The sequence below is a fragment of the Anolis sagrei genome, chromosome 4, assembly GCF_037176765.1.
Source record: "Anolis sagrei isolate rAnoSag1 chromosome 4, rAnoSag1.mat, whole genome shotgun sequence".
Lineage (NCBI taxonomy): Eukaryota > Metazoa > Chordata > Lepidosauria > Squamata > Dactyloidae > Anolis > Anolis sagrei.
The window spans coordinates 246,936,983-246,959,182 of NC_090024.1; the positions used below are offsets into that span (position 1 = coordinate 246,936,983).

Sequence of the window (22,200 nt, forward strand, 5' to 3'; positions counted from 1 at the left end):
AAGAGAGGAGATTCCGTCTGAACATTAGGAAGAACTTCCTGACTGTGAGAGCCGTTCAGCAGTGGAACTCTCTGCCCCGGAGTGTGGTGGAGGCTCCTTCTTTGGAAGCTTTTAAGCAGAGGCTGGATGGCCATCTGTCAGGGGTGATTTCAATGCACTATTCCTGCTTCTTGGCAAAATGGGGTTGGACTGGATGGCCCATGAGGTCTCTTCCAACTCTTTGATTCTATGATGGCCTGTCAGCACCTTTCTTCAGAAAGGCCGTGCTTTGCCCAGTTTGCAAAACCAGTATGCAAAAGTGCAGATATGCAGAGGGGCTCACTAAATCTGCAGCCGCCCCCCTCCAGTTCTCACAACCACCATGTCAGGCTACACAGAGAAGCCATGGAAATCCACAAACATATGGACAATTTCAACAGAAAGGAGGGAACCATGAAAATGAACAAAATCTGGCTGCCAGTATTAACTCAAAAATTACAACAGCAAAACAACAGAGAGGAAACAAACAAGGACATCTAATCACCTCTCAACAAAAGTTTGCTCCAGGCACTGTCAGGCCATTGTATGCTAATCAAGGTGGTCAGTTGAAACATTCACACCTAGCTCCAGCAGACAAGAGTCCTTTGTCCCACCCTGGTCATTCCACAGATATATAAACCCCTTTTCCTAGTTCCAACAGACCTCACTACCTCTGAGGATGCTTGCCACAGATGCAGTCGAAATGTCAGGAGAGAATGCCTCTAGACCATGGCCATACAGCCCGAAAAAACCTACAACAACCCAATACAATTAATATAACTCACAGGTAGACAATAAACACAACCTATGGCTGAGATATAGAAAACTTTATTGAAGGCTAAGGAATGAACTAGATGATATAAAAGGAGAAGGGGGGGGGGGGGGAAGGAAGCGCTCGAAAGTGAGGGAAGCCCTCCCCTCCCCGAAGGGAGGCGCCACTCAGACAAAGGTGAGGCGGGTCTTCTTCTGGTTCACCTGCCAGACGTTGAGCTCCTCGTACTCGTCCAGCGCGTCCTGGAACTGGGCGGGAGTGAAGCCCTTGGACAGGCAGCGCTGCTCCGCTTCGGCCAGGGAGAGGGAGCGGGCACCTCCGGATGCGGTCATTTCTCGGATGGCCGCAAAGATCAGCTCTGCAGGGCGCTGGGTCCTGCGAGAAGGATTGTGGTCAGCACCATGGACAGGGATGTATGGGGTTTGGGGGGAGAAAAGAGCCTGAGGACGAATCTCCTTGCTCCACTCACCTGCTCTGCTGTCCCTTGTCGGCCAAAAGGGAGTCCTTGGACATCTCCATCAGGCGCATGGCCTCGTTCACGTCCTCCTTCTCCACGGCGTCCACGCGCCTCAGCCGGGCCTTGGAGGGGAGAGAGAAGGGCGGTCGTGAGCAAGAAAGGAAGTGCCTATTAGCATTAGCGGAAGTCTTGCACAGGCTTAGAAGAAAACATGGACTCTGGAGACGTCTGGTTACAAAGCAGGTTCCATTTACTTAGAGCAGTTCCAAAACACATCTGTAGCGAAACTGCTACTCTATGTTAAAGTTTTGGTGTATAGCTCTATGTTTACATATGGCAGATAGGGAAGAATAGGCACAGAGAGGGTAGCAACAGCAGAGATAGGATTCATTTGTATAGGTGAAGCCGACTAGTCATATGCAGATTAGCGTAGGCCCAGGATTTGAAAAGGCTGCGAGGCCAAAATTACAGTTGGGGAGAGCAGAGCTGTACATTCCAAAGGGGTGGAGCCAAGGTTTTGAAAGAGGCGGTTAGAGTGAGAGAGTTTGAAAATGACAGTTAGGAATCTGTGTGTGAAAAGGATAGTTTTCAGTGTCTGTGAGAAATAAGCAGTTAAGAAGATGTGTTAGTAACTTCTGATATAGAGAAGCAGTTAGTTAAATAGAGCTCGAGTTTTAAGGAACATAAAGAAGGCCAGTGTTACCTTAGTCAGAATATAATTCAGCCAAGAGTGTGGAAAGCAAGTAACATGTTTGTGAATGTGAAACATTGAAAGTTTATTCAGAAAAGTAAACCAAGTAAATGATACTGACTGTAAGCCTCAGGATTACAACAAAACACAAATGTAACCACAAGTGTTGGAGCCAGAAGTTATAAATAAACTGTGTTACTTCGTAATACACAAGAGTGTCTCATTGCCTGTGATATAAAGCACCAAGGTTTAACAGCACACAGAAAGTCCCAGCCAATATAGAAGAAGAAACTGAATCAGTATAAGGCAGCAAAGAGGTTTTTAATAAGGAAATAGTCTCTCTCCCTCGCCTCAACATCCATTACAGTAAGCGAACAGACATGAAGTACACAGTACACAGGACAAAGGAAGTAGAAGCGTAAACAATTCTGCAGCTGCTTGGCAGATACCAGATACTCCCTAATTTTCTCACAACTCCGCAGAGAGTATCTCAGAGTTACTTTCTCACAGCCTCTAACATAAACATACATCGCAGCAATACAATCTTATGGCATCCATATTTCTACTGCATGAAATTACATTTAAAACACATTACATACTTCAACATATACTGACAGCGTCTCTCTTGGATGCACTTCTGGGCACAACGGTTGCCACGGCCTTCCTGAGATCAGCTCAAGCCCTTTCCCCCAAAGGCAGGAATAGCTTCATACGTGGCTTAATTAGTGAACAGGATTCAGAGTTCTTGGACGAAGGCTCTGGGAAACCTGACAGTCAACCCTGGAAAGCCTCTGTGCAAATGTATATTGAACTAGCCGCCCCCTGCCACACGTTGCTGTGACCCAGTATATGTGTTTTGTACATGTATATATGTGTTTATGTGTGTGTATATATTTGTGTATATATGTGCATTTGCGCATATATATGTGTGTGTGCATATATTTGTGTATTTGTGTTTATGTGTGTATATTTGTGTATATGTGTTTGCGTATATATATGTATGTGTGTATATTTGTGTATATGTATGTTTATATTTGTGTATATACGCATATATATGTGTGTGTATATTTGTGTATTTATGTTTATGTGTGTGTATATTTGTATATATGTGCATTTGCGCATATATATGTGTGTGTGTATTTGTGTAGTGTGTGTATATCTGTGTGTTTGCACATATATATGTGTGTGTATTTGTGTTTATGTGTGTGTATATTTCTGTATATATGTGCATTTGCGCATATATATGTGTGTGTGTATATTTGTGTATTTGTTTATGTGTGTGTATATTTGTGTATATGTGTGTTTGCGCATATATATGTGTGTATATTTGTGTTTGCACATATATGTGTGTGAGTATATATTTGTGTATTTGTGTGCATTTGCGCATATATATATGTGTGTGTATATTTGTGTGCTTATGTGTGTGTATATTTGTGTATATATATATATGTGTATACATGTGCATTTGCGCATATACATGTGAGTGTATATATTTGTGTATTTGTGTTTATGTGTGTATATTTGTGTATATATGTGTGTTTGCACATACATATATGTGTGTATATATTTGTGTATTTATATGTGTACATGCATATTGTATACATGTGCGTGCTTGCCTATATGCATATTTGTGTGTATACATGTGTGTATGTATGTGTATATGTATGGCATGTGTATATGTATATATATATATGTGTAAATGTGTATATGTATATATTTGTGCGTGCATGTGTTCTTTATTTATACCCCACCACCATCTCCCCAAAGGGGGCTCGGGGCGGCTTACGTGAGGCCAAGCCTGGCAGTGCAATTACAATAACATAACAACAACATAACACAAAAAAAACACATGAAATAAACATTGCAAAAAGATAAATAAAGCAAAAAAATAATAAAAGAAAAAAATGCAAAATAATACAGAGAAAAATCGAACACGTTGATAATGAGTGGATCACATGTACATGTAATGATAAAATTCAGGATGAGATAGAAATGCAAGAGGGTGGCCCAACACAACCCGAAGGCCGTAGTCTTGCTCACCAGGGCAGTGGCCAAGCGCAGGATGCCTAGCAGGGTCCGGGCCGAGGTGTAGGCGGTGTCCTTGTTGGCCCAGGCCTCCTTGCGCATCTCCACGTAGGCGGCCGTGATGTAGTCGGCCAGGGACTCCGGCACCGTTGGCTGCTTCCGCTTGCAAGTCGCAATGTAGCGCCTGCCGGGGAGGCAAACAGGTCAACACAATTGCACAGCAGAGTAATCAACACAATTGCACAGCAGAGTAATTAATCAGCAGCAGCATAACATGGCACCAGAAGCCCAAAGTGATCAAAAGAACAAAAACAAAAACCACAGACCAATATTATCTCTTCCATTTACGTTATAGCAAAATAATATGGTTGGACTATTTACAACACATAACACAAATAAACAAATACATAGTAGCTTTACACGCAGCAGCCTTCACACTGAAGCTTTCTCACACAAGGTTTCTCTCACAGAGGTTTATCTCACACTCCTCAGGACGACATTAGCTTTGGCTCACTAACTAACAGGGCTTGGCCTACTCATTCTCCTCAGGACGACACTAGCTTTGGCCCATACATAGTAGCTTTACACGCAGCAGCCTTCACACTGGAGCTTTCGCACATGAGGCTTCTCTCACAGAGGTTTATCTCACACTCCTCAGGACAACACTATCTTTGGCTCACTAACTCTTAACAGGCTTTGGCCTATTCACTCTCCTCAGGATAACACTAGCTTTGGCCCATACATAGTAGCTTTACACGCAGCAGCCTTTACACTGAAGCTTTCTCATATGAGGCTTCTCTCACACAGAGGTTTATCTCACACTCCTCAGGACGACACTAGCTTTGGCTCACTAACTCTAACAGGCTTTGTCCTATTCACTCTCCTCAGGATGACACTAGCTTTGGCCCATACATAGTAGCTTTACACGCAGCAGCCTTCACACTGAAGCTTTCTCTCACAGAGGTTTATCTCGCACTCCTCAGGACGACATTAGCTTTGGCTCACTAACTAACAGGCCTTGGCCTACTCATTCTCCTCAGGACGACTTTAGCTTTGGCCCATACATAGTAGCTTTACACACAGCAGCCTTCACACTGGAGCTTTCGCACATGAGGCTTCTCTCACACAGAGGTTTATCTCACACTCCTCAGGACGACACTAGCTTTGGCCCATACATAGTAGCTTTACACGCAGCAGCCTTTACACTGAAGCTTTCTCACATGAGGCTTCTCTCACACAGAGGTTTATCTCACACTCCTCAGGACGACACTAGCTTTGGCCCATACATAGTAGCTTTACACGCAGCAGCCTTCACACTGGAGCTTTCGCACATGAGGCTTCTCTCACAGTCCTCAGGACGACACTACCTTTGGCCCATACATAGTAGCTTTACACGCAGCAGCCTTTACACTGAAGCTTTCTCACATGAGGCTTCTCTCACACAGAGGTGTATCTCACACTCCTCAGGATGGCACTAGCTTTGACCCATACATAGTAGCTTTACACGCAGCAGCCTTCACACTGGAGCTTTCTCACATGAGGCTTCTCTCACACAGAGGTTTATCTCACACTCCTCAGGACGGCACTAGCTTTGGCCCATACATAGTAGCTTTACACGCAGCAGCCTTCACACTGGAGCTTTCGCACATGAGGCTTCTCTCACACAGAGGTTTATCTCACACTCCTCAGGACGGCACTAGCTTTGGCCCATACATAGTAGCTTTACACGCAGCAGCCTTCACACTGGAGCTTTTGCACATGAGGCTTCTCTCACACAGAGGTTTATCTCACACTCCTCAGGACGGCACTAGCTTTGGCCCATACATAGTAGCTTTACACGCAGCAGCCTTCACACTGGAGCTTTCGCACATGAGGCTTCTCTCACACAGAGGTTTATCTCACACTTCTCAGGACGACACTAGCTTTGACCCATATATAGTAGCTTTACACACAGCAGCCTTCACACGGGACCTTTCTCACATGAGGCTTCGGCCTACTCACTCTCCTCAGGATACTAGCTTTGACCCACTGACTCCAACAGGCTTCGGCCTACTCGCTCTTTCAGTGCTTGACTCACACTTTCGTAATCAAAAATACCCCGTTAATATTGAATATTTCTAGCAAACGGGCTAGAGAATTAGCTGGACCCCTTCCTCACCCACTCTGCCCTTCATGCCCCCCCCTCCTCACCTCATGAGGCCCATGTCCAGCGGCTGGAGCTGGGAGGGCGGCTGCCGGCTGTGCTGGTGGACGTAGGTGATGTGCTGGGCCAGGCTGAGGGAGAGAGAACACCAAAGGAAGGAGGGAAGGGTCCTTTAGGCAGAGATCCAGCAAGAGGACCTTCCTCCTCCTCCTCGTCCTCCGCGGGACCACCTTCCTCCCCATTGCCCCCCCACGCTCTCACCGGAGGTCGTTGTCGCGGTCGGGGCGGTCCTGGATGAGCCAGAGGAGGTCGAAGCGTGAGAGCAGGGCGGCCGGGAGGCGGATGTTCTGCTCCAGGCTGCGCTGGGGGTTGTAGCGCCCGAAGGCCGGGTTGGCGGCCGCCAGGATGGCGCAGCGGGCATTGAGGGTGGTCAGGATGCCGGCCTTGGCGATGGAGAGGGTCTGCTGCTCCATCACCTCGTGGATGGCCGTCCGGTCCGAGTCCAGCATCTTGTCGAACTCGTCGATGCAGCAGACGCCGCGGTCGGCCAGCACCAGCGCCCCGCCCTCCAGGGTCAGCTCCCCCGTCAGAGGGTCCCGCAGCACCGCCGCCGTCAGGCCCACCCCGGAGGAGCCACGCCCCGTCGTGTACTGGCCTGAAGGAGAAGGGAGGGACCGGTGGCCGCCAATCAAGCAACCGACTAGGCGAGGAGACCCTACTCTTGCTCTCTATCAGGGTTTCCAAGCCCTACTCCATTGCAAAGGGGGCAAGGGTCAACGCATTACTTCCACCCCTCCCAGACTCAGAGAGGGTCCCACCAGGAAGGCTCCAACTCCCATCATCCCCTACCATGGCTGAGTTTGAGAGGCTTTAATTGCACAATGTAATTGTAACACAATTTTTTTCTCCTGGGTTCCTAATTGGTTCTATCACATCACCTAACGAACTGGATACCAAGTGACCACAGGAGCGACTTGAGAAACTGCAAGTCACTTCTGGTGTGAGAGAATTGGCCATCTGCAAGGACGTTGCCCAGGGGACGTCCGGAACTTTTGATGTTTTACCATCCTTCCTCTCGGTCCTACCTTCCTTGCTGATACGTTTGGCGGGGACGAGAGACAGGGCCTTCTCAGTGGTGGCCCCTCAATTGTGGAACACCCTGCCTAGAGATATAAGATCTGCCCCCTCCCTCCTGACTTTTCGAAGAAAGGTGAAAACCTGGCTTTCTGAGCAGGCCTTCCCAAATTCGGCATAGTTTTACGATATCGTGGAACTGCTTGACGACGCAACTGAATAATGACTTGACATGGAGACGCTCACGATACTGTCTATAAGGCTTTGTATATATATTTTTATATTCTTATATTGCATGCTAATGTTTTAAACAGTATTTTATTATTGTTTTACTTGTTATAATTGTCGAGGCATCAGATTGTTGCCAATTGCAAACCACTCCGAGTCACCTCTGGGCCGAGAGGGGCGGTATATAAATGTGGTAAATAAATAAATGTGTGTGGATGGTGACTGAAAATGTATTTCTCCGTTGTTTGTTTGTTATCTAATTCCAGTGTAGTTCCATAGAATCTGTATGTCTGCGTGTCCAATGTCATTCTTTGTGTAAAAGTTCTGATCTACCCTCTCATACTGGAAATTGCAATAAAAATATTCTACTAGGTTCTTGTTGGTTTTTTCGGGCTCTATGGCCATGTTCTAGAAGCATTCTCTCCTGACGTTTCACCTGCATCTATGGCAAGCATCCAACATTTTCATGGTCTCTTCCAAAACAGCAAAACAACAGAGAGGAAACAACCAGGCACAGATTAACACCGCCCAGCAAGAGATTTTCCCAGGCTCAGGCAGGCCTTCAAATGCTAATGAAGGTAATCAGCTGAAACATTCACACCTAGCTTCAGCAGAAAAGAGCTCTTTGCCCCAACCCAGTCATTACACAGATATATAAACCCATTTTCCTATTTCCAAACAGACCTCACAACCTCTGAGGATGCTTGCCATAGATGCAGGCGAAACGTCAGGAGAAATGCCTCTAGACCATGGCCATACAGCCCGAAAAAACCCACAAGAACCTAGTGATTCCAGCCATGAAAGCCTTCGACAATACATAAAATATTCTACGCTTTAAAGTTACTAAAAATTATTCATGACAGCGTTACACACTGTTGTACTGGATGGATGGCACTTGTGGCCTCTTCCAACCAACGCTACAACTCTCTGAGGAGGTACTCACTGCGTGGCGCCAGGCGGGTGATGTAGGAGAGCAGCTGGGACTTGGCCACGCCAGGGTCCCCCATGAGGCAGATGTTGATGTTCCCTGGACACGGAGAGAGGGTGGAAGTAGGGGAAAGAGGGTGTTGTCATTCCTCAGCCCAAGATGTAGTGACCCCCCCCCCCCCAAACACAATATCATACGAAAGCTGACTGGCACAACCTGGGGATCAGAACCAGACACAGTGAAGACATCTGCCCTTGCGCTTGGCTACTCTGCTGCTGAGTACGCATGCCCAGTGTGGAACACATCTCACCACACTAAAACAGTGGATGTGGCTCTTAATGAGACATGCCGCATTATCACGGGGCGTCTGCGCCCTACACCACTGGAGAAATTACACTGTTTAGCTGGTATTGCACCACTCAACATCTGCTGGGAAGTAGCAGCCAATAGTGAAGGGATCAAGGCAGAGACATCTCCAGCTCATCCCGTTTGGGTATCAGCCAGCACGTCAACAACTTAAATCAAGACATAGTTTTCTAAGATCTATAGAGATACTCGCTGGAACACCTCAGCAAGCGAGAGTCCAAAAGTGGCAGGCTCAAACCCAGAACCTCAACCAATGGCTGATACCAAATGAGAGACTCCCCCCTGGGCTACAGAAGACTGGGCAACTTGGAAGGCGCTGAACACACTGCGCTCTGGCACCACGCGATGCAGAAATAGGGCCACAATGTGGAATCCTTGACATGCAAGTGTGGAGAAGAGCAAACCACTGACCACCTGCTGCAATGGACCCTGAGCCCTGCCACATGCACCATGGAGAACCTTCTTGCAGCAACACCAGAAGCACTCCAAGGGGCCAGAGACTGGTCAAAGGACATGTAATCAACTAGCAAGTTTGCAAACTTTGTGTTTTGTTTGTTTTGTTCTGTTAGAAATGTAATACAATTGTCTGGTTGCCCCTGACACGATAAATAAATTTCTGCCCTCCGTGCCCTGCGCTCACCCCGGATCTTCATGCCGCGCGGGTTCTGGTCCACGCCGCCCACCAGAAGCAGCAGCAGCGCCTTCTTGACGTCTTCGTGGCCGTAGATCTCGGGGGCGATGGAGGCCGCCAGCTTGTCGTAGAAGTCCTCCTCTGCAGCAGTAAGGAAAACACAGCACCACTGGTCACTCAATTCCAATCCAAAGTGGGGCCCAAGGTGCCTCCAAGGTGGGATAACAAGGGCAGAAGAAGGCCAGCTCCATATTATTATTATTACTAGCTGTCCCCTGCCACATGTTGCTGTGGCCCAGTCTGGGTATATGCGTTTTGTGTGTATGTATGTGTGTATATATATATTTATCTGTGTGTATATGTGTGTTTGCATATATAAATGTTGAGAGTCAGCGTCTGTCTCCTGTACCTACTACTAGTAGTAGAAGGAAACGTGGTTTAGAAGATGAGGAAGCTCAGCAACAGCTGAAACGTATTAGAGACTTGTTCTTAGAGACTACGGATGAGGAGGATTTTGAGGGTTTTACTCGCGAGGAAATGGAGCTGGAAGATTACCGCGGTGTAAAGCGAGTAGCAAGCAGCTCGGATAGTGATGTGGGATCTGTTAGAGATGTAGCTGATTGTGAGGAGTTTGACAGCGAAGAGGAAGAGCTGGATTGGACTAAAGTTCAGGAAGTATTAGATGTGGTTAATGCTCCCACATCTAGCGATGAATTCCAGGGTTTTAATGACACTTGGGTTCCAGATAATACTTTGCAGGATGCAGCCCGAAGCACTGACTGGCAGCAATGGCGAAGTCGGGATTCACCTGTGGAGGCAGACGCACCTGAAAGTAACTCCAGCGACTCAGATGAGATTTAAGGAGCAGTTTGGGAACAAACTAATCGCAGAGTTCAAAGTGTCGCGTTACCGTGTGCCTTGTGTTTAACTTCTGCCCTGAGCTCTTGTTTGCAGCTTCGTGGACTCCTGATCGTGTGAACAATCTTGCCGGACCTGGACTTGTGAGTCTTCCTTGCCTTGACCCTCGGACTGCCTGACTACGCCTCTGCTAATCCCCTGGTGACTTCGTTGGACCGCTCTTCATGCGGATTGCTGTTTGCTGTTTTGTTTGGCTTTGAAATGAACTGAGTTTTTACTGCTGAATTGAAGCTGTTTTGCCTGCGTTTAGACTTGCTTTCCTTTTGCCAGCGAGGACTGACTGGGACTTGGTTTGTTTACATTCTTGCTGACCGCAAGCCTTTTGTGTTTATAGCTCTGACCTTAAGAGCCTCTTTTTGTTGTGCTAATAGACATTAAAGACCTTTGTTTAACTCCTTCACTGCCGTTTTGCTTGCTGGTCTGTCTGGGTCTTGACATATAAATATGTGGTTATATATGTGTGTATGTTTATATTTTTGTGTATATATTTGAATATATATGTGTGTTTGCATATATGTGTGTGTATATACCTGTGTGTTTATATGTGTACATGCATACTGTGTATATGTATGTATATATTTGAATATATATGTGTTTGCATATATGTGTGTATATATATGTGCGTGTGTATATTTGTGTGTTTATATGTGTACATGTATATTGTGTATTTGTGTGCTTGTCTATATGCATTTGTAGACATATATACATGTATGTATGTATGTAAGTGTATATGTATATATGTATGTGTGTATCTGTGTGTTTGTGCATATAGAGGAAGTCATACGGAGGAGGGAGCAAGCTTGTTTTCTGCTTCGCTGGAGTCTAGGACGCAATGGAGCCATGGCTTCAAACTACGAGAAAGGAGATTCCATCTGAACATGAGGAAGAACTTCCTGACTGTGAGAGCCGTTCAGCAGTGGAACTCTCTGCCCCGGAGTGTGGTGGAGGCTCCTTCTTTGGAGGCTTTTAAGCAGAGTCTGGATGGCCATCTGTCTGGGGTGATTTGAATGCAATATTCCTGCTTCTTGGCAGAATGGGGTTGGACTGGATGGCCCAGGAGGTCTCTTCCAACTCTTTGATTCTATGATATGTATATATGTGTGTATTTGTGCATATATATACGTGTGTGAATGAATGCGTGCATGTGCCAAATATTCTCAAAGTCTTGAGTGAAGAGCCATGTCTTCAAGTCCCTATGAAAGGAGATAGTGTGGGGCCTGTCTAATCTCCCTGGGGGGGAGTTCCAAAGCCAGGGGGCCACCACCAAGAAAGCCCTCTCCCTTGTCCCAACCAATCGCCCTTGTGACAGTATATGAGTGTATGTATATATGGTGTATTTTTTGAGTTTTTAAGTCTCTTCCGCTGGGGGTTTGTGTGTGTGTGTGTTTATGGGTGATGGACACTCATTGGACTGTTAGATGTGTTGTGTCCAAATTTCTTGTCAATCCATCCAGTGGTTTTTGAGTTCTGTTAATCCCACAAACAAACATTACATTTTTATTTATATAGATTATCATCCCACATTCCTCAAAACAATTCCAGACCAAGGCAGGAGGGGGGGGGGGGGGTCAAGGCTGAATCACACGCCGACCGCTGCTTTCTCCCTCGGTGTCCTCCTTGGTGCACAGAGAGCCACCCCCAAAGAGAGCAGGGCCTTCCTGGGGGGTGTTCCTCACCGGTGATCTGGCGCAGCTCCTCCTCGGAGAGCTCCCCTTCGCCCAGCTCCTCCTCCTCGCTCTTGCTCAGGCAGCCAATGTGGTGCGCCTCCAGGTAGGTGTCCGAGAGCAAGCCCTGCAGCACAACGCCAATGACATTGATCTCTGTTTTCATATTTGTCTATTTCTAGGTTTTAAACTGCATTGAAATGGTTTTAATGCACCCTATATACTCAAGCACAAGCCAAATATAAGCCAAGGCACCTTATTTTAGCACACACACACAAAATGGAAAAACATATCGTCTCGAGTCTAAGCCGAGGGTGGGAAATGCAGCAGCTGCTGGTCAATTTCCAAACAAGAATAGACACTAGGCTTGGGCAATCCATGGTTCTAAAGTACTTACAAAACTAAAGTTCTGGTGGTGAAAATTTCAGGATTCTAACAAAATTCTCAAAATTTCATAATAAATGGCAGTTCCTAATTGGTTCTGTCATAAAAATCACCAATAATGAAATAATAATTAAATTTTGACAGTTTTGTGAGAGTTCTGAAATTTTCACCACCAGAACTTTAGTTTTGTAAGTACTTTAGAACCATTTAGAACCATGGATTGCCCAAGCCTAATAGACACCAATAAAATTACAATAAAATTACCTTAATTGAAGCATCAGTAGATTAAATATTTTTGAATATTTACATAAGATTGCAATTTAAGATAAGACTCCTTACTTACTACTTACTTACTTACTACTAAGACTCCAACTCTGATTGAATCATTATTCTAACCTTCTTCAAATGCAAATGTGCTTACGTATCCTTCCCATAATCATAAAGAAAGATAATGGAAATGTAATAATAATAGAGTAAAATAACAGATGTAATGATAATAAATAGATTAAAATAATGGAAATGTAATAATAATGATAATAGAGTAAAATAATAAACGTAATGATAATAAATAAGAGTAAAATAATGGAAATGTAATAAAAATAATAGTAGAGTAAAATAATGGAAATGTAATAATAACAATAATAAAAAGAGTAAAATAATGGAAATGTAATAGAAACGATAATAAATAGAGTAAAATAGTAAACGTAATGATAATAAATAAGAGTAGAATAATGGAAATGTAATCAAAATAATAATAGAGTAAAATAATGTAAATGTAATAATAACAATAATAAATAGAGTAAAATAATGGAAATGTAATAAAAACAATAATAGAGTAAACTAATAAACATAATGATAATAAATAAATGGAAATTTAATAAAAATAATAGAGTAAAATAATGAAATTGTAATAATAACGATAATAAATAGAGTAAAATAAGGGAAATGTAATAATAATGATAACAGAGTAAAATAATGGAAATGTAATTATAACTATAATAAATAGAGTAAAATAGTAAACGTAATGCTAATAAATAAGAGTAAAATAATGGAAATGTAATGAAAATAATAGTGCAAAATAATGGAAATGTAATAAAATAATAACAGTAAAATAATGGAAATGTAATAATGATAATAAATAGAGTAAAATAATGAAATGTAATAATAACGATAATAAATAGATTAAGATAATAAACGTAATGATAATAAATAGAGGAAAATAATGGAAATGGAATAAAAACGATAATAGAGTAAAATAATAAATGTAATGTTAAGAAATAGAGTAAAATAATGGAAATGTAATAAAAATAATAATAGTAAAATAATGGAAATGTAATAAAAACGATACTAAATAGAGTAAAATAATAAACAGAATGCTAATAGAGTAAAATAATGGAAATGTAATAAAAATAATAATTGAGTAAAATAATGGAAATGTAATAATAATGATAATAAATACAGTAAAATAATAGAAATGTAATAACAATGATAACAGAGTAAAATAATAGAAATGTAATTATAATGATAATAAATAGAGTAAAATAGTAAACATAATGATAATAAATATAGTAAAATAATGGAAATGTAATAATAACGATAATAAATACAGTAAAATAATAAATGTAATGATAAAAAGAGTAAAATAATAGAAATGTAATTATAATGATAATAAATAGAGTAAAATAGTAAACATAATGATAATAAATATAGTAAAATAATGGAAATGTAATGAAAACAATAGAGTAAAATCAAGGAAATGTAATAACAATAACAAATAGATTAAGATAATAAACGTAATAATAAATAGAGTAAAATAATGAAATGTAATAAAAATAGTAATAGAGTAAAATAATAAAAATGTAATAAAACGATAATAGAGTAAAATAATAAACATAATAATAAATATAGTAAAATAATGGAAATGTAATAAAAACAATAATAAATAGAGTAAAATAATGGAAATGTAATAATAACGATAATAAATACAGTAAAATAATAAGTGTAATGACAAATAGAGTAAAATAATGGAAATGTAATAACGATACTAAATAGAATAAGATAATAAACATAATGATAATAAATAGAGTAAAATAATGGAAATGTAATAAAAATAATAATAGAGTAAAATAATGGAAATGTAATAATAACGATAATAAATACAGTAAAACAATAAATGTAATAAAAATAATAATAAATAGAATAAAGTAAAATAATGGAAATGGAATAACAGTGATAACAGAGTGAAATAATAAATACAATAATAGTAAAGTAAAATAATAAATTTCAAAAATAGAGTAAAACATTGCAAATGCAATCATAATAATAAATAGTGTAAAATAATAAATGTAATAATAATAATGACAACAGAGTAAAATAATAAATAATCTTGACTCGAGTATAAGCAGAGGGGCTCTTTCAGCCTTAAAAAAAGGTCTGAAAAACTCGGCTTATACTCGAGTATATACAGTAAGCCACTTTGAATCTCCTTGTGGAAAGAAAAAGCAGGGTATAAATAAACATAATAATAATAATAATAATAACAGGCCCACTTCCCCACTCAACCCCCCCCCCCCGCCCCCTCACCTGCATGATCTGCCGGAAGCCGGTCTGCCGCACGGGCAGGAAGACGCCGGTGATGCTGACGTGGTCCCCGGGCTGCACCAGGCGCGTGTTCTCCCCCTGCGCACTGACCGTCAGGGAGCGGGGAAGGTTGCCCACCGGGACCTGGTCACTCTGTGGGCGAGAAAAGGAGAGGAGGGGGCGCAGGGTCAGAGGGCAGGAGGGGCAGTTGGAAGAGAAGGTCCTGCCAAAGAAGGGCTTTCCCTTCAGCTTCCTACCGGCTGTTAGGAATTATGGGAGTTGCAGTCCAAAACATATGGAGGAAGGGCCCAAGTTAGCCCAGGCCTCATCTAGACTCTACACTCCTTATAATGCAGCCCAAAATATTTCAGAGGAGTTAAAACTTGGCTCTTTGAGCAGGGATTTGCAAACACAAGGAAACAGATAAGAGGAAAATGGAATGGTGTGACTGGACAATGTTCCTAATGAGGAAACCCTAATGATACATGTTTTTATTGATTGTATTAATTTCGTTATGGTTTTATTATTCAATTGTTTTATTATACCGGGATTGTGGCGCAGCTGGCTGAGTGTCAGCTGCATTAAGATCACTCTGACCAAAAGGTCATGAGTTCGAAGCCAGCCCAGGTTGGAGTGGGTGTCCAGCCATTGTGTAGCCCGTTGTCGACCTTTGCAACTCGAAAGACAGTTGCATCTGTCAAGTAGGAAAATAAGGTACCACCTTGTGTGGGAGGCTAAATTTAACTAATTTATGAGGCCATAAAGAAAGAAGACTCCGGGGAATGTGGAATGCGGAAGAACTTCATCGGTGTCGTTGATGGACGATGAAAAGCAGCAGCTCCCCTGGCGGCCAGAAAAAAGTTAAATAGCCTCGGTGTATTTGTGTGTTAAATGTTGTTTGTCAATCTGGCATTGAATGTTTGCCATATATGTGTTGACTGTAATCCGCCCTGAGTCCCCTGCGGGGTGAGAAGGGCGGAATATAAGAACTGTAAATAAATAAATAAATAAATAATTATATTAAATTTGTATTTTATGGTCTCAGTGCCAACTGTAAACCGTCCCGAGTCGCCTGCAGGCTGAGAGGGACAGGAAACAATAATAATAATAATAATAATAATAATAATAATATATTATTATTATTATTATTATTGTTATTATTATTATGCATTTTATATTAAATGTAATATGAATATTACGTTTACTATAAAATATTACTATTATTATATTAATATTTTATTAATATTAATAATATTACAGTATAATATTATAGTACAATGTAATATATAATAATATTAATATTGTGCTATGATAATAATAATATATTGTATTTACTTTTTACTTGTAAGTCGCTCTGAGTCCCCTTCGGGGTGAGAAGGGTGGCATATAAATGTTGTCAATATATAAATAAATATAGTAAATAAATAAATTATTTATGGGCTGTTTTGGTTAAATAGATAAATTATAAATATAGTAAATATAAATAATAATTATAAATATAAATATAGTAAATAAATAGAGAGTAAACAATCAGGCACATCTAATCACCTCTCAACGAAAGATTCCCCCAGGCACTGCCAAGCCATCAAATGCTAATTATGGTGGTCTGTTGAAACATTCACCCCTAGCTCCAGCAGACAAGAGTCCTTTGTCCCACCATAGTCATCATTCCACAGATATATAAACTCTTTTTCCTACTTCCAACAGACCTCACTACCTCTGAGGATGCTTGCCATAGATGCAGGCAAAATGTCAGGAGAGAATGCCTCTAGAACATGGCCATATAGCCCGAAAAATCCTACAACCACCCAATAAATAAATTATTGGCTATTTTAGTTGCAGCACCACATTGCTTGCTCAGATGGTAAATGGAGAAAGATGGCAATAAGATCAAAGGGTTATTCAGGCCAACCGCATTCTGCCGTTGAGGAAGACCCCCCCCCCCAAGCTCCTGGACACCCCCCCATTTCCTCACCAGCTCCTGGATGCGGAGCTCCTGGTACTTGACGAACTTGGATCCGCGGCTCTGGAGGTAGAGGCGCCCCCCGGCCCGGTTGGTCTGGCACTCGCGGCTGGGGCACATCAGGAGGGGCGTGAAGGTGGGGGCCAGGATCTGGGGAGGGAGAAAAATCAGGCACGGAAAGAGACAGAGTAGATCTGGCCCCCCAAAAAGAATCAGGACCCTGCGCCCAGACCCCTTTTGCCAAGCCACCCAAAACTCACCGGCTGGATCAATATAAAAAAGCAATATTAAAAAATATATAAAATAATTATAAATATAAAATATAAAAAGATCAATATAAAAAAGCACTTTGAAGATGAATCCAAAAAAGGCACCAGCAAAACTAAAATTCAAGAAAACATGACCAAGTCCTGAAAACATGAACACAAGGACTGCAAGATAATCCACACAACCAAAGGCAAGCTTGATTCTTGTGGGTTTTTTTTTTCTGGCTATAGGGCCATGTTCTAGAGGCATTCTCTCCTGACGTTTCGCCTGCATCTATGGCAAGCATCCTCAGAGGTATATATGCAGGTGAAACGTCAGGAGAAATGCCTCTAGAACATGGCCCTATAGCCAGAAAGAACCTAGTGATTCCAGCCATGAAAGCCTTCGACAATACAAAGGCAAGCTTCTTGGTAAAACGCAAATTTGCTTTGGCAAAGATTTGGTCCCAACAGGCATGTAGCCGGGGGGGGGGGGGGGCGCTCGGGGGGCTCCAGCCCCCCCCCCCCCGAAATTCTCATGGTGTTCCGCGAGAAGGCCTTCCTGGTACATTATTTAAACTGTTATGTTTATTCATATCATGATCTGATCACCATACTCAATATATCCCATATGCATGATGGGGGTATTGGGGTAATGACACAAAAGGTTTGCTAGGCTAGACCCTCTTTCACTCAGACTCAGCCCCCCCGAAACGAAATCCTGGCTACAGGCCCGGGTCCCAAACACACTGCTTAATACCCTTTGCAAAACATGTTTCTCTGGCCTCCTTCGTGTTAGCTATTCTCACACTCCTTTGAACTCCTCTGGCCTCCTTCCTGTTAGCTATTTTCTCACTCCTTTGAATTCCTCTGGCCTCCTTCCTGTTAGCTATTCTCACACTCCTTCGAACTCCTCCGGCCTCCTTCTTGTTAGCTATTCTCACACTCCTTCGAACTCCTCCGGCCTCCTTCCTGTTAGCTATTTTCTCACTCCTTCGAATTCCTCTGGCCTCCTTCCTGTTAGCTATTCTCACACTCCTTCGAACTCTGAATTCCAAACAGTCAACCCGATCTAAGGTTCCCATTTCATCAAGGTCAGTCTGTTCGTTAGTGTCCGCCTGTTTCCCTGCTTGCTCATTATCAGACTGAGAACTGTCCTCCTTCTCTGAGTCAATCTGCACCTGGCTATTTTCAGTATCAGCACTCTCATGCCTTGCTGTGGGAAAGTGCACTTCTTCACTGTCTATAACAGGGACATTTTGAACCAGGCTGTGAACCTGAGTCACATCATCCTCATCGGAGGCACTCTGTGGTTCCAGCTGAGTCACTCCCTGCCCTCAATCCCCTTTTGCCAGGCTGCCCAAAACTCACCGGCTGGTAGGTCTCCGCCCCGCAGCGGTCGCAGGAGTAGGTGGCCACCACCATCCGGGGCTTGACCTCTGAGGCGCGGGTCACGATGCCCCGGACGGTCACCAGCTTCCCGATGCAGTCGGCCTTCACCTCACGGATCACTCGGGGCTTCATCCCGGAAGGAGCCTTGAAATAGAGCTCGCTGTTGGGGGCACAGGAGGAGCGTGAGAGGGGCAAAACGGGGAGGCTGGAGTTGGAGGTTTTGGAGAAGTTATGATCTTTGCAAAGGCACGACCTTGTTAGAAATCATAATCTTTTGGGAAATGGCATTCATGCAAGACAATTATGTTTTGCAGCTGTTAAAACTGATATACCTAGTTTTTGAACTGTTAGGGACAAAGATATGCCAATGCACAAAAACGTATACATAAATATGTATATCTAGGGCCCTAAGATTATCTGAGGAGACCCTGCTCATTGTCCCCTCATTGTCGCAATCGCGTCTGGCGGGGACAAATGACAGGGCCTTCTCTGTGGTGGCCCCCCGTCTGTGGAACTCCCTCCCGAGTGAAATTAGATCTGCTGAATCCCTCTTGACCTTCCGGAAACAAGTAAAATCCTGGCTATGGGATCAGGCCTTTGGAGAATAGGCTGACTTACTGACGTGTTGACTTATTTAGAACTGATCAAGTGCCCCTGGATAATGATTTAAATTGGTGATGGCTGACTATTTGTTGTCTGTTCTTATAGTTTTATATTGTTTATGGCTTCCCCACCCCTTCCCCCCTGACCCCTCCCCTTTTGTGGGCGGGACTCACAATCTGCGCATGAGCTCTGCGGGGAAGTTGTTCTGTGGGGGGCGGGACTGCGCAGCCCCCCTTTCCCCGCCTCCTCCTCGGCGCCCTTCCAGCAGCAGCCGGTGCTCCAGGTAGACGTCCAGCGCATCCTTGTGCACAATCTAGGCAGAGCGGAAACACAATATTATTAGCCTTCTATATTTTCCTATCTCTGGCATCCTCCTCCATCAGAATTCTGGGAAATGTAGTTCCAGGCTGCGTTTTTTATTTTGCTATTCCCGGCCTAAGAGGGAATGGCAAAGGACTACATTTCCCGGCATCCTCCCCGCTGTGCATCCTGACCTCTCTCTGCTGGAATATCATATTATATGTATAGACAATATATTAAATTATAGAGTATCATATTATGTGTCTATGCAAAATATATTATATTACAGAATATCATATTATGTTTCGATGCAAAATATTATATTAGTGAATATCATATTATGTGTCTTTGCAATTATTATATTACAGAATATCCCATTATGTGTCTATGCAATATATTATTATAATGCCATACTACATATCTATGCAATATATTATAGAATATCATATTGTGTCAATGGAAAAATTATATTTCAGAATATCACGTTATATGTATATGCAATATATTACAGAATATCATATTATGTGTATGCAAAATATTATATTATATTTCAGAATATCATATATGCATATGCAATAATATATATTACAGAATACCATATTACGTATCTATGCAATATACAGGGTTAGTCAAAATGAATAGGCCAATTCGGGTACAATTAATTCTCTTATTGGCCTATTCATTTTGACTAACCCTGCAGATATCACATTATATGTTCATATAATATATATTTCTAAATACCACACGTATATACAATATATAATATATCAGAATATCATATTATATATATATATATATATATATATATATATATATATACACACAACATATATTAGAATATCATATATTTATATACAATATATTATACAGGGTTAGTCAAACTGCATAGGCCAATAAGCCATTCAATTGAATGGCTTATTGGCCTATTCATTTTGACTAACCCTGTATTATAATACAGAATGTCATATTATATTATCAGCATAGCACAGGAGACAAGGGAGAACTTTAGTGTCCTCCCCCCCTAAGAATTCTGGGAAATGTAGTTCCAGGCCGGTTTTTGGTTTTTTGGGGGTCTATTCCCGGCCTAGGAGAGAATGGCAAAAAGACTACATTTCCCAGCACCCCCTTGGTTGTAAGGAGTGCTGACCTCTCTCTGCTTGTAGGCGGGCAGGAGCCGGGCGGCGGCGTCGGCGAAGAGGCGCTGGTAGCGGGGGGCGTTCTCGCAGGCGGCCTCCGCCAAGGCCGGGTCCTCCTCGGCCACGTCGTCCAGGTCCACCCGCAGCGTGGAAGCCTCGCGGTGCGCCAGAAGGGTCTGCCCAGGAAGGGAGAAGGTTAGCAAGGGGTGGGAGCCTCCGGGGAACTCTCCCCGCCGCCTCGGGCACGGACTCACCAGCTGCTCCCGGTAGGGGAAGTGTTTCCCGGCCTGGTCCGAAGGGAGAGAAGAGGAAGAGCTGGAGAAGAATCCCTCCAGGAAGGACGCCGCCTTGTCTGATAGGAAAACAGGAAAAGAAGCGTCAGGCAAAGGGAGAGAGAGGCCTTTCCATCTCCTCCCCGCCGCTTCCTCGCTGCCCTCACCCATCTCGGCGTCGTAGTCCCCGCGTAGGCCCAGCTTCTCGCCTTTTCCCGACGCCATCCTGCCTTCTCTTCTTCTGACTGCTTTTTCCCGCGCGCGGGAAAAGGCGGCGCTGCTCCGATTGGCCGGCTCCACACGACTCAGCCAATCCCCGCCCTCCTTTCTGTCAATCCCCGCCCTCCTTCCTTGTTAGCCACGCCTCCATCTCGCTCTGGCTTTTTCCCGCGCTAGTCAAGATTGACATAATCCGATTGGTCCGCGCGGTTCCATCCCACAGCCAATCCCTGCTCGGGATTGCGCGAAAGGGAGGAGACTCTTCCACAGCTCCCACATACGTGACGCAACACCTCGGAACCAATCCCTGCTCGGCTTTGGAAGTAGAGGGCGGGGACTCGATTCAATAGGCCACGCCTCTATGTGAAGCAACGCCCCGCAGCCAATCCTTGCTTGGCTATGCAGAAAGAGGCGGAGACTTGCTCTTATACAGGCCACGCCTCTACGTGAAGCAACGCCCCGCAGCCAATCCCTGCTCGGCTATGCAAAGAGAGGCGGAGACTTATCCGTATGCAGGCCACGCCTCTCCGTGACGTAAAACCCTCAACCAATCCCAGTTCGTCTTTGAAGGGAAGGGCGGGGAAATTTCTTTATGCAGGCCACGCCTTTACGCCCCGCAGCCAATCCCTGCTCGCGTTTGAAGAGAAGGGCGGGGACTCGTCGTTCTCTAGGCCACGCCTTCAAGTGACGCACAACTCCGCAGCCAATCCTTGCTCGCGTTTGTAGAGAAGGGCAGGGACTCTTCATTCTCTAGGCCACGCCTTTAAGTGACGCAGCACGCCACAGCCAATCCCTGCTCGCCTTTGCAGGCAGGGGCGGGGACTTGCTGTTATACAAACCACGCCTCTACGTGACGCAACACCTTGCAACCAATCACCGCTCACATTTGCAGAGAAGGGCGGAAACTCTTCCTTGTGTAGGCCACGCCTCTACGTGACGCAGCACCTCGCAACCAATCACCGCTCGTCTTTGCAGCGAAGGGAGAAAACTCTTCCTTGTGTAGGCCACGCCTCTACGTGACGCAGCACCACGCAACCAATCACCGCTCGCCTTTGCAGGCGGGGGCGGGGACTTGCCGTTATACAAACCACGCCTCTACGTGACGCAGCACCTCGCAACCAATCACCGCTCGCCTTTGCAGGCGGGGGCGGGGACTTGCCGTTATACAAACCACGCCTCTACGTGACGCGA

The 22,200-nt window shown here is 43.8% G+C and overlaps 1 protein-coding gene across 1 annotated transcript; it reads right to left on the reverse strand.

Moving 5' to 3' along the window:
• Positions 1-830: 830 nt before the first annotated feature.
• On the reverse strand, positions 831-21,114 carry MCM7 (minichromosome maintenance complex component 7). The gene is made up of 15 exons (XM_060771751.2): positions 20,958-21,114; positions 20,773-20,870; positions 20,530-20,694; positions 19,256-19,395; positions 18,459-18,639; positions 16,855-16,992; positions 14,883-15,032; positions 11,928-12,042; positions 9,343-9,474; positions 8,352-8,435; positions 6,368-6,761; positions 6,154-6,237; positions 3,979-4,147; positions 1,260-1,369; positions 831-1,165 (listed from the first exon to the last, which is right to left on the reverse strand). The coding sequence occupies exons 1-15, from the start codon at positions 21,013-21,015 to the stop codon at positions 958-960; spliced, it is 2,226 nt and encodes a 741-aa protein (XP_060627734.2). The 5' UTR covers positions 21,016-21,114; the 3' UTR covers positions 831-957.
• Positions 21,115-22,200: the final 1,086 nt, after the last annotated feature.